Source organism: Harpia harpyja, chromosome 6, assembly GCF_026419915.1.
Source record: "Harpia harpyja isolate bHarHar1 chromosome 6, bHarHar1 primary haplotype, whole genome shotgun sequence".
Classification (NCBI taxonomy): Eukaryota; Metazoa; Chordata; class Aves; order Accipitriformes; family Accipitridae; genus Harpia; species Harpia harpyja.
Window position 1 is genome coordinate 1058135 of NC_068945.1, and position 12526 is coordinate 1070660.

The 12526-nt window shown below is 45.9% G+C and overlaps 1 protein-coding gene across 4 annotated transcripts in view; it reads right to left on the reverse strand.

Annotated features, from left to right (window-relative positions):
* Positions 1-11900, reverse strand: part of SCUBE1 (signal peptide, CUB domain and EGF like domain containing 1) — a 217630-nt gene extending 205730 nt beyond the window's left edge. For all 4 annotated transcript variants that reach the window (XM_052790181.1, XM_052790180.1, XM_052790179.1 and 1 more), the window contains exons 1-2: positions 11782-11900; positions 8859-8981 (exon numbers count right to left, since the gene is read on the reverse strand). In XM_052790181.1, coding sequence (XP_052646141.1) covers positions 8859-8981; positions 11782-11869 — 211 coding nt within the window. In that variant the 5' untranslated portion in view covers positions 11870-11900. The remainder of the gene's footprint in view (positions 1-8858; positions 8982-11781) is intronic.
* Positions 11901-12526: the final 626 nt, after the last annotated feature.

Sequence of the window (12526 nt, forward strand, 5' to 3'; positions counted from 1 at the left end):
CAGCTCTCCAGTCCCAGAGGTCTTGCTGTGGGACACTAGCTCTCAGAGTAATACTGCTGTAACTGCAATAAGCCACTGAGAGAGGACAAGGGAAGAAAAATGGAATAAATTAAGAAAGAACCAGGTGAAAATACACTAGGAGAAGACGAAAGAGAAGTAGGATTTGCAGAAGGGAAATGACAAGGTTAAGAAACAGCTGAGTAACAGAATATACACGACAACATAACAAAGACTGCAAGGAAAGAGGACTGCACCAGAAGTAAAGGTGACAGGTGGGAAAACATGGAAAACAGGGCAGTGTCTGGCAGATGTATAAAGAATGAAGACAAAAGAAGGACAGACTCTTACATATTGAGTTTAGTACATTCTATTTACGCTCCTTCATTTTATTATCATTTTCCTGGCACATAATTTACACTGTATATTTGGGGGGAAGGAGAAGTTCCTTCTAAATACCAAGTTTACATCACCACAGGAGGCCACCCTGGGTTCTGCAGCTTAGCAACTGTTGAGACTGATGAAATTTTATACATATATTTATAAGTTCCCAGAGTACCCACAGACCATCCAGAAGACAGGGAGCTTATCAACTATTTAAAGAAGTGTCCTTGGAAAAAAATTGAGAATTACATGTAATGCTGCTGAAGAATGAGGCAATATTTCTAGTGGCATGGTATTTGTTTATGCAAAATATAGTCATATTTGCATCCAAGAAGCATTTCTGGAGGGGGGGGGGGGGGGGAAGTTGGAGCAAATGTTCTTTTTCTAAGTAAAAATGGAAGATTTCCAAACTGGACCACCGGGGGAGCTCTTCACTGAAGCAGCATTATGGACTGCCAGAAAGTAGCTCTGAGAGGTAGGACAGGGTGGGGAAGAAAAGGGGGCAAAGGGAGCAGAGAAAACAACAGGGTGTGTGACACATGGGGACTGATGGCACTGTGAGCAGTTAAACGAGTCACGTCATCCCAACTAAGGGATATTCTGGTTTTATTGGATAAACTGCTGAACAAAGTCAGAAAAATAAAGCAATCTGAGTAAACAATAACAAAATAAAATCAAGGCTCAACCCTGGCCAAAACAAAAGTCCTACTCAAGGAACAGAAGAAGCATGAAGGAGAAAAGAAAAAGGTATCATAATTTGTTAATTCACTTAGGCTGCAACAAAATTCTGTTTTGTTACAGAATGTTCTCAGGAGTATTTTCTTGCTTGCTACTTTTTCTCCATCCCCTAAGAACTCCATTCCTTGAAGTAATTCAGAAAACTGGCAAGCTGGGAATCGAGTATTAAATGGTAACAGACAATTAAAAAAAAAAAAACAACAAACACCACAGATATAGAAGACCTCAAAATTGGATTCTGGGAAACACTTTTATCAGCCTAAACCAAAAAAGATGCATCAAGTTACCCAATCCAATGAGTAGGATTTACAGAGAGAGAGGGGAAAAAAAAAAAAAAAAAAAAAAAGTTGTTACTAGCTCAAATCAAAGAAGCTCGTTTACATTCTCCCTCCGCCATGTTTTGACAACATCTACTGCCTCATTCTGGAAGCTGCTTTCAGTGAAACCAGCACAATGGCTCACTCAGAGTAAAGCTATAATCCGTGTGAATAAAACTGGGAAGGAAGATTTGACCCTGAAATAAAAATGACCACAAAACTGGGAGGTGGTAGAGTATCTCTTCCTTTGTGCTCTGATGGGCTGCTGCAAGCCAAGAGGACAAAACCAGCATCACAGACTTGTAGCAACAGATCTCATACAGAACACAGCCATTATGGAACGGTGACATGAAATTCAACACATGACATTAATGCCATCTCTTAAGATATTGTAACTGTAAAACTAGAAAGCACAGTAGCTTCAGTACCTAGTATTCACTACAGACCTCGAGATTACTGGACAACCAGTTGAAAGGTAATTACATCAGTGTCAAATTCTCAAGCACTAAACTGAGATCAAGTCACAAAATGGTTATACAGAAAATAAAATTAGAATAAGGATATGAACAAAGGATGAAACAATATTTAGGAAAAATGTTCACGTTCCATCTTCCTGCAGCTTTTCAGAACAGGCAGACAAAGGGTGTAGATATTTGTCGTGTTTTCAGGGGGGAAAAAAACTCAACACAAGAACACAGAGCTATTCAGAAAATCCTTTGTTCCTCTGACATATATGTAGTGGGATATTATTAGTAGATATTATTAGTGGATTTGACCAAACCAACCTTCCAGATCACCTTCTTGTAAGCAGCAGCAGTAAGACTATGGATGTAGTGATAATATTCAGCCTGAAATGAGTCAGTATTTGCAAGATGCCAGAGGATGACCCTTCCTTGAAGGAATTAATTCACCTTCTATTGCAATTAGAAGAATCATCAATCAGGAAGAAGTCACTTAAGCTGCCTTGTTCAGTGGCATCACTGTTATTCAGCAGAGACAGACAGCACAGGCCTGAGCCCACTAGAGTTGTGCAAGCATCAAGATGCCCAAGTTTCAGAAACCAAAGGACACCCAACAGTGTTCATTTACTCTCACAGGACATCATTGATAAAGATGGTCCACTCAAGAAAGAATTGCTGAGAGTGGATTGACGACACGCCATGGAGCTCTTAAAAGAAATGAGATCATTGTTCCATTTAAAAGACATCCAGAAGCCCCATACTTACTTATCCCTGCAGACAAGAGGAGGCTTCAGTGTGAGATACTGGACTAGGAGCTGGGAAATGAGAACTCTGAAATGTCCTGTGCTGTGTCCAGGCTGACTGATTCAGAGCAGCCCTGTCACAATATTTGGATTCATTTTTGAAAAGCATGAGAAGAACACAGCAGATATTTGAAAGACTAAGTAAAATTAAAATCCAATGAGTGAGACCAGCTTCTTAAGAAAACAAAAGATAAAACAGGTGAACAAGATTAAAACTGTGAGAAGAATATTGAGTCAAGCCTGGAGAAACAATCATTGTTATTCAAATGAGAGTAATGAGGAGATAAATTTTCTGTATGTTTTTTCCAATTGCTAAGATTTGTTTAAAATCCTTTAAAAACAGATCTAACAAACAGGTATAAGAAAAAACTTGTCCTCACACCCACAAAATTACTGAAGATGATAATGAGTGGTTTATCTATACCGTTTCTGATTCATTGTAAATACAATGAGCTCTCATTTTAAACTTTAGTGTACTGCTGCAAACACTGTGACTAGTTTAAATTTTGGCTTAGGGACATTACTGCACCTGCAGCATGAAGACAGAACTGCATGTGACAGACCCAAGAGTCTCAAACATTTGCCAAAGTAAGAAATTCGCTATTGTGTTGTTTCCACAAAATTAGAATTCCTAGTTCAGAAAAGGGGTTTTAGTTAACAGTTTAGAGATGATCTGTACGGTACTCTGTGCTTTTCTGTCTGCAGCAACGAATTGTCAGAGATAAAGCCAGACATCACAGAATATCAATGGAAATAACAAAATCTAGGTATATCAATGCAAGTATCTTTCCAGATACCGTACTGAGTATTTCCATCCACTGTACACAGACAAATGTTAGGAACTTTGGCAGAAGTTGCGATGAGCAGCATATCAGCCCCAGATTAGGAGATGCCTTGCTAGATTGTTTGGCTGTCCATTTTCCTTAAGATTCCTTCAGCTAAGCAGCCCTTAGATGAGCACTGGGGTTCAGAAAGGACAATTAGTCTGTGTTTCCAAATGGACATATGCAGAATACAACCTGCTGTGGGGCTGAATATACCTGTGATCGAGGCAGGAATGGTTTATCTTATTTTGAGATTGTATCATGCTTAAACCCAGTAAGGTGCTATCCCTGGGGTAATCAAGAATAACAGCCCCCTTTGCAGATTACCGTGACTACCTGCCTGTTGCCCTGGAATGATTACTTACATTAGGAAAAGGACTGCAAGTACATCAACACATGACATACATCACTAGAACTGCACAGGCCTACTCAACTAGCAGTCACGCAGAACTGCTGTTGATAGCACAAATTTCCAACATGAGCAGAAACCTGAAAAATCACCCTCTCGAGGCAGACTCTGCCAAGATACTTTGCCATGGTACATGTATGCTGCCCTCAGCAAGAAGTCCATCAACAACATTATGAAGCTTCATAGCAGGGGGGAAAAAAAAGTACGGCTGAAAGTTGTGAGCGTTTCTCTTCTGTACAAAGAGTTCAAGAAACGTGACAACTGTATGAGACCAATTATTAAAAGAACTAAGAACAGTCATGCAAGTACTATGAAAGACAGTAGAAAAAACACACCAAGAGAGAAATCTTATTCAATATGGGAAAGCTCAGAGCAGAGCTTTGCAACCCCAAATCAACAGGTCCCAGTGAACATGTCTTAAGGAAAAATCATATCCACCCAATCACATCCTCTACATACTGTAGAGAAAGAGTCCTCCTACATGTAAGGTATCATCCAAGAGAAAAAGAAACTAGAGCCAGAGCAACTCACCAAAATCACAGTCGCACTGGGGGATAAACAGTAGGCTGAGCCAAAAAAATGTTTAAAATACAGAATAAAGTTAACACACTACTAACTGGATATAAAATGGGCACAGCTAAACATCAACCAGACATTATCCAGAGTATTTTAACTATTAATGGTGTGAGGGTTTGGAACAGCCTGAGAAGTAGCACAGGCAGAAAAACTTAACTAGTTTTAAGAACTAAACCCCTTCATAAACTGTTCAGTGACAGAGTACCCTACAACAGCAAACATGCAACATTCCCACTGGGGACAAAGGAGGCCCTGTCAAGGCCTAGGGAACCTCAGGATGTGGAATCCTTTTGAATGCTCTGGAACTTCCATTGCTTTGACACAATTTTCCAGCTAACAATTTTATTGAGATACCAACCTCTGGAGAGACCAAAGGTCAATGTAGAGAAGGTAAGGAGAAAGACCTAGGGAGCATAAAGCAGCGCGCTTGCAGCTGAATGCAGGCCACTGCATTTGAGATACTGACTAAAATCAGAACGTGGAAGATTTCCTAGGTAACAGTAGGTCTGCCTGGGCAACTGAATCAGTTATCAATTAATAGATTTTGTATGTTGAATAGAAATGGACAACTGAAAGCAAATATTTTTTTAAAGATTACTTGGGTTGGACACATTATTCTGTCCCATGAAAACGCCAGCTAGAGAATTTGCGGTCAAAGGATATTGGTATTATTATGTGATATGGGGAAATACCATCACAGCAATGCTGACCATATGGCTTGACAAAGCATAGCAGATAGCTGGTTGAAAAAAAGGTAAACCAAAATCTACAGAGGGAAGCAGGAGACGAGACACAGGAAAAAGGAGCAACTCTTCTGTCTGAAGAAACAACTGTGCTCTGTGGAAATAGGTCAACTGGTTCAGGCAAGAAGGCTACCCAGAAAAAAAAAAAAAAGAAAAAAGGTAGGGTAGATCCATGAACTGAGAAGTCATCCCCAATCCTCAGAAACTCAGGAAAAACCCAGTCCAAAAGACATTTTGGGAGAAAAGCAAAGTTCAGAAACAAATTCCCTGCTAAAGCAATTTAACAGACGGTAAAGAAAATGTTTCATTTCAGTGTAATTGCTGCTAGAGCTCTCCACATATCCTTAAAGGAATGTTTCCGTCTTAGGTACTTCTCCCCGCCCTTCAGGTCAGAGCAGCAAAATACGCACAAAATCCTGCACAAGTGGCTGGGCTCCACATTTCCTGCATTAACCTAAAGATCCCATTTTTTTAAACTACTCATTTTCTTTGAATGAAAAAATATAAACAAATACACAAGAGTACACAAAATACGTATTCACATACTGGACATATTTGTACAAATATGTGCTCTATTGCTTTTATAAAACTCAAGAAACATCAAAAACATGTTAGTTCTCATACTCTACCCCTTTCCCTAAAAATGGATTTCAAGTGAATTAAAGCAGTATTTAAGACTGATGTTTAAAGTAAATTAACATGCACACCCTCCTAAATTAATTGTAATGCCTCAGTATAACCTAAACTGGCAGCTCCCTAAAATTTATTAGAAAAATTTGATCATACAGTATCATTTCTTTAAGCTCACTGCACTAATGCAATTCTGCTTGTTTAGTAAAAACTGGCTGTATATGAGAGCCTGCACTATAAGGGAGTTAGTTATGCTGTAGTGAATGTTCTTTAGACATGAAGCAATACAGGTAGTTTGCTATGAACTTAGTTACAGAGGCACATTATCTGGACAAAAGACATCCTTTTCTCATAGGTAACTAGTTTCAGTGATCAAAAAGCTTATTTAGAAAAGCTCAGTTATAAAGACCCAGAATCGTTTAATGACCCAGCTTTGGTTCTGGCACAACAAAAACTGTTTGGTGTATTTCGTCTTTGCTGTTACAACCACAGTCACTTTTATCTTAAAGATAATTTTTAAAGGCTTATTACAGGCATTTTCTTGTGACAGAATATTAAATACCAATCAATGCTGCTAGTCTGTTTATTTCTGTAGGTTTTGAATACTTGACCTCAGGATGCAAAATAAACCCACTCTATGTGAACAGCAGACCTGAGGCAGATCTTAGGTCTGCCACTGACTTGTATGACCCTTCCTTCACCTCTATAGTTTTGAGTTTACTCACTTATGAAAAGGACATAACATCTGCCTGCCACTGAAGGCACATAATTCCAATTGCAAAGTTTCAAAGTACTCTGGGCTCAAATTAAGAGGTACTATGTAAGTAATCTAAAATGAGGTCCAGAAAGGAAGCATCCAAAAATATTTAAAGCTTTCTGCTTATCCCAAAGTTTGGTATTAATTACAAACTTAAGATATAAAGCCGACTGATGCAAAATCTTTAAAACTGTTACTGTAACACTGTAAAAAAAGTTATATATCATTAATAGTAATGCCTGGTTTAGACAGCTTGCATTCATTTACCTGACTAACGCTGAACAATTAACATCCATGCAGAACGTGTTGCAGTCTGTTCCACCTTATCAAGCTTGTTGAACACTAAATGCCACCAGATATAAAAGCTTGACATCAGCCACAGAAATTCCATGATTCCGTACATCGTTCTACAGAGAAATCTGATGTTTTACTACTTACGGGGCTCTCTTTTTTACTGAGCCAAGGCAAGTCAGGCAAAGAGAAACACGTGTATTAAATAAGCATGAGTATCAGTCAGGTCTACCATTAAACAGAGCTCAACAGCTAAAATAGGAGTAGTTAAAGCTTAAGGAAACTTTTGATGTGGAAAACTAATACAACAAGAACTACCAATTCTAAGAATGCTGTAGCCTCCACAGCTGTGGCCTTGAGTACATTTTCTCTGCACAGAGCTCTTTCCCTGGAAGGGATGAATAGAGGAAGAAGTGGTGCTGAATGATGATTCTGTTTGCAAGAAAGAAAATCTGGCTTCCAAATGAACAGCAGCTCAGAGACACTAGAGCACCAAGAAGTGGACAGTAGGAATTTGTCTCTGTCAATTTAAGCCCAAGACAGAAAAATATGACAACCACAAAAATGCTTTACGAGGGCACTTGAACAAACACACTGGAAGTCCACGGAGAATAATAAGTAGTTTCAAATTTTTGTAGACTTCAGCAAAGTCATTTCTAGGTCTTTAATCTTTTTAATGGACTCGCCATATACATTTTGAAAGTTTCAGTCTGCCGTAGGAAGAGAGAGAGTTGGAAGGAGAATTTTTATAGCTGCTAAGCACCTGCACATAGAAAAAACAAATAATCTTGCATCTTTTATTTGTAAGGCACTCTGCTGTGATTACAATATTCCTTCTTTTCACCAGAGAACAATCTCTCTGCTGAGGTTCAACAGACAAGATGGAGTTCATAAAACCTGAAATACGAGCGTACACAGTGCCTAACAAAACACGCTAGGTCTTTCTCAATTGCATGGATTGATGCAAGGGCATACAAAAGTAAAACAACTTTTTAAACTCTGTGCAAGTACAATAATCTGGAATAGTTCCTTCCAAAATAGTGTTCCACCGACTCAAAAACTACATGATCATGACACAGGCATAGCGTCACAGAGGAGCAAGCTCCAGCGTCCTGTTCGCGTTGATAGAGAAAAACACTTACTGTAACCGGCCGGGGGGGGAAGGAGGCTCTCGCTGGGGGAGAAGGGTGTCGGTAAATCACACGTTAGCCAGGCGGAAGGTGCGAGCTTCCCCGCGCCTCAGAGGAACCCGAGGAGACCGACCGGGACAGCCCGCGGCAACGCCGCGCCGGGCCAGGGTGGGGAGGCCGCGGGCCGGGCGGCGGCAGGCGCGGCCGCTGCGGCGGAGGGAGGGGGCCCCGGCTCCCCCCGCAGCCCCGCTGGCCGGCCGGGCCGCGGGAGGTAGGCGTGAGGCCTCCCCGGACGCCAGCCGCCGGGGGGGACGGGGCCACCCGCAGGCACGGCGGCCCCGGCTACTCTCGGCGGCCAGCCCTCCCCGCCGGCTCTCCGCCGGGGAGCGAGCCAGGGCCCCCGGCCCGGCGGCCGCGCCCCGGCGGGGCGGGCCCACGTGCTCGGCGCGGCGCTTCGAGCCCCGGCGGCAGCGGGCCCCGGCGGCAGCGGGCCCAGCACCGCCCGGGACAAGCCGGTGCGAACCCGGGAGCCGCCTCGGGAGGAAACGGACTGCCACCCCCTTTTGGTGGGGTGTTTTTTTTTTGAAGTAGGCTGGCGGACACGACGTTTGTGACGCCGGACAATTAGCAAAAGCAGCAGGGGGATGCTTGCCAATAAACACCGAGATTTGAGGTTAAGCAGCTGTAAATCTGCATTAATCGTTTCAGGAATTCAGCTATTTACAAAAGCTTTTACAGAGCAAACAAATAAGAGGAGGGAGGGGAGGAGAGAGAGGAGAGGAGTCGAGCTGTCCTTACCTTCACATTGTTTCCCTTCGCCTTTATAGCCTGGCTTGCAGATGCATTTGTAGGATTTTGGTGTGTTTTGGCAAATTGCATCGATGTGACAGTCATCCGTAGCTTCTGCGCACTCGTCAACATCTGGAAGCACAGAAAAAACCCCAAGGGGACAGATGAGAAGGGAGACCTGAGACACAGAAAACTGTCAAGGACAGATATTCCCCTTGAAGAAGCTGTTTGCTTGCCTGCCTTCCGAGTGTCATCCTGGAAATGGGAACATCTAAGGTTAAATAACTGAACAAACCAACGTATTATTCTCCTTAAGTCACTCCTAAGCACTGCTCCACCAAGCCAGAGGGACTCGGTCCCACGTTTCTGCATTAGGAAATCATTAAGACATACTAGAAATTAGCATCTGCCGTATAGGTCTGGTACTGGAGACCCGCATCTTAGTAAAGCAGAGCATTTAAATGACCTATAAGAGGAGGGAAAAAAGCCCATCTGCATATTCTAGCAAAGAGATCTTCTGAATTTAGAAAGATAGACCCTAGTTTAAATAAACTAGGCTGGTGGGGGAATGAGAAAAAGAAATATTTGAACAGCAAAACCACATTAATCCTTTTTATTAAGAGGAAAAAAAATAAATAAATGGAAGACCATATGAAACTCGGTAAGTTAGCGTGGAGAAAAGCAACCTGCAATAACATCATCTACATGGACTCAAACTCATTCAGAAGGAAAAGGTCCCAGCAGTCTTCCCGGCCCCTGCTTGGGCGGGTGCCTTACTGGTGAGCCGGACTCTGAAAGGGGGGGACCCAGACCGCTTTTCTTGTTTTCAGGGTGGGAAGCCTTTACAAACACTTCAGTGACGGGCATTCGTTTTCTCCCCCGGATTTAAAGAGGATGGGGGAGGGAGGAGGATGAGAGAGAGTCGAGATTTGGTAGTCGTGGGAATGTTAATGAAGTGAACATAGAAAAAAAAAAAAAAAAAGCTCCGACCTATTCAGGGGATGGGGTGTGCTGTTAACATGGGGACATTTAAAGCCCTGCCTAACCTAACCTGCCCTGCCCGCCCCGCGCTCGCCACAGACGGTCCCCGGCCACCCCGCCACCCGCAGCGCCCTACGCGGGGGGCTGCGCCGGGGCCGCCGCCGCCCCGGGGAGACCGGCCGGGCCGGGCCGGGCCGCCCGCCGCTGTCAGCCGCGGCCGCCGTGTCAATAACGCACCTCGCAGGGATTTCCTCACCGTTCCTTGCCAGAGCCACATCTGGGGCTCCCGGGAGGAGAAAGGCAGACGGGCAGGCAGGGGAGCGCTCTGCCCGGGAGGGGCGGGTGAGCAGCCGGCTAACGACCAGCAGAGCTGCACAGAGCCCAGCCTCCCTTCGTTTTTAGGAAGTGTCGAGGAGAGAGGGGTGCTGCGGAGGGAGGGGGGCACCCAGCGGGAGACATGTGCAGTTGGTTTCATGCCAATTAGATTAACAGATCCTCAAAAAAGGTGCACTAAAGTGAAAACAGTTTTATTGTGAGCTTGAAATCCTAACGCTAATTGTTTCAGAAGTGCTCGCTCAGCCCCCTCCAGTGATAACCCACGGATCCTTCAAAGTCACCGCGGACAGGAGGGGGCTATTTAGAGAGGAAAGAATAATCAGACGTTGTGGCATGGCACGCAGCAGAGAACTTCTCTGAGAGGTGCAGACCAGGACGGCCCCGCGGGGCACCCCAGGGATCCTAGCAAGAGAATTGCCTGGACGCTGTATTGTTGGGGTTTTTATAAAGAAAGAGGGGAACAGAACGCAGAGCGTTGTATTTTCTGGAGACACGCAGGACTGCTGCAATCCGTTTCCTTCTTTCTTGTCCATTCGTTTATTTTAACCGCTGAGACGGTTCAGATCTAGCTATGATTTACGTGAATTAGCTTAGGGGATCCAAGGGTGTTGCCCAGATCAGACACAGATCCAGTCGAGCACAAAAAGAAAAGAAGTTTTTTGTTAGTTGTTTTTTTTTTTTTTTTTAAAAAAAAGCCTTGGTTCATACTTTTGACTCATTAAACCGGCACCCATCTCCCATCAAGATCAGCAAAAGTGACAGCTGGACTCTTTATAATGCCGTCAAAAATTCAAACTGCATTGAGCCAAGGGGGACATTTCACAGCAACCAGAGGATGCCTGGGAGTCAGGCGTGAATGCCAATGAGTCAAATGAAAGGGCAAAACCAAATATGAGCCCTTTCTCTGCTCTACATCTCACATTGCATTTCTTGGACTTTTAAGAACTTCTACGCTGACTTCGTTCATTTTGTTGCCTTTAAACTCTTGTATCTGAGGAAAAGGGATTTTTCCGCCCCCCCCCCTTCACCTTAAAGGATTGCTTCTAGCACAACTTCAGAGACTGCATACACGTCTTTAAGAAATTACTTTGGGCTGACAACATTCCTAGGCAGATGGGGTTTGGGGTTTGTTGTTTGGGTTTTTTGTTGTTGTTGTTGTTGTTTTTTTTAATAAACACCGGAGCAAAGACTTAATATTATTACTGCTATTAAACAGAGACGAGCGCGGCTGTTAAAAAACCCCAGGTCTTTGGGTTAATGCGCAGCCAGGGAAAACCTGTGAAGATGTAACAGCCAACGCTTCCCCTACGGAGTCTCTAGGGTTCAGCACAGATTTACCTCGTAGGCACTTAAGGAAAGTAACTTTTTCTTCCCCGTCTCTCCCTCCAGACGTCCCTCGGCTCCGGCAGTGTCAAACACCCGAGAAAACGCCTCCCCACCATAACTTCCAACACCCCCGGCGCTACTAGCAGCGAGAAGTGACCTCCCCCTCAACACCTTACACCGGGGAGAGGAGAGCGGACAAACACGGTCCCCCCGGGGCCACGGCTCCGCGCCGCCCGAGCCTGGGGAAGGCGGCACGGCGGCGGAGCCCCCCCCCCCCCCCGCCTCTTACCTGCGCCCCCGCTGCCTCCCGCCAACCTGCCGGCCCAGGCGAGAGCGAAAAGCAAACAGCAGCGCCGCGAAAAGCAAACAGTGCCCATGATAATGATGCGATCCCCGGCCCCCGCTGCCTGTCTGCGATAAGGGACGCGCTCGGGGCCGGCCGCGCGGAGCCGCCGGCGCTGACGCCCTGACAGCGCCCCGCTGATTCGCCGGGGCTCCCGCGGCGGGGGCGGTACCGGCCGCCGGGGCGGGCCGGGGCGGGCCGGGCCGCCCCCGGGACTGCCCCTGAGCCCCGCCGGTGGGTGGTGGGGGGGAATCGGCGAGGCGGTGGAACTCTTCCCCGCCCCGAGAGGTGTCTGCCAGTCAGGCGCGGGGTGCTCAGCGGCCTGATGCCCGCGCCCCTGCCTAGCTCCCGCTCCCGCCCCCCCCAACAGGTAGGAAGCCCGCAGAGAGCCGTTGCGGCCGTTACCGGGCTTCGTCCTCGGGCGTCCGCAGCCGCGCGAGCCCTCAGCTTTGTTCCCCTCAGCCGCCGGGGCGCGCGGGCGGACCGTTAGCGCCCCGCCCCGCCCCAGCCCGAGAGGGCGCCCCCCCGCGGCCGGGGGCGGCCGCAGCCCCGCGCCCCTCGCAGGGAGCCGCGAGGAGATGGCTCCCCCCGGGCTGCGGCCTGTGAGGGCGGACAGTCCGGCGAACCCGGCCGCCCGTCTCCTTGACAACCGCGGAGAGGGATTCCTCCCCCCCCCCCCCTCCCCTTCCTG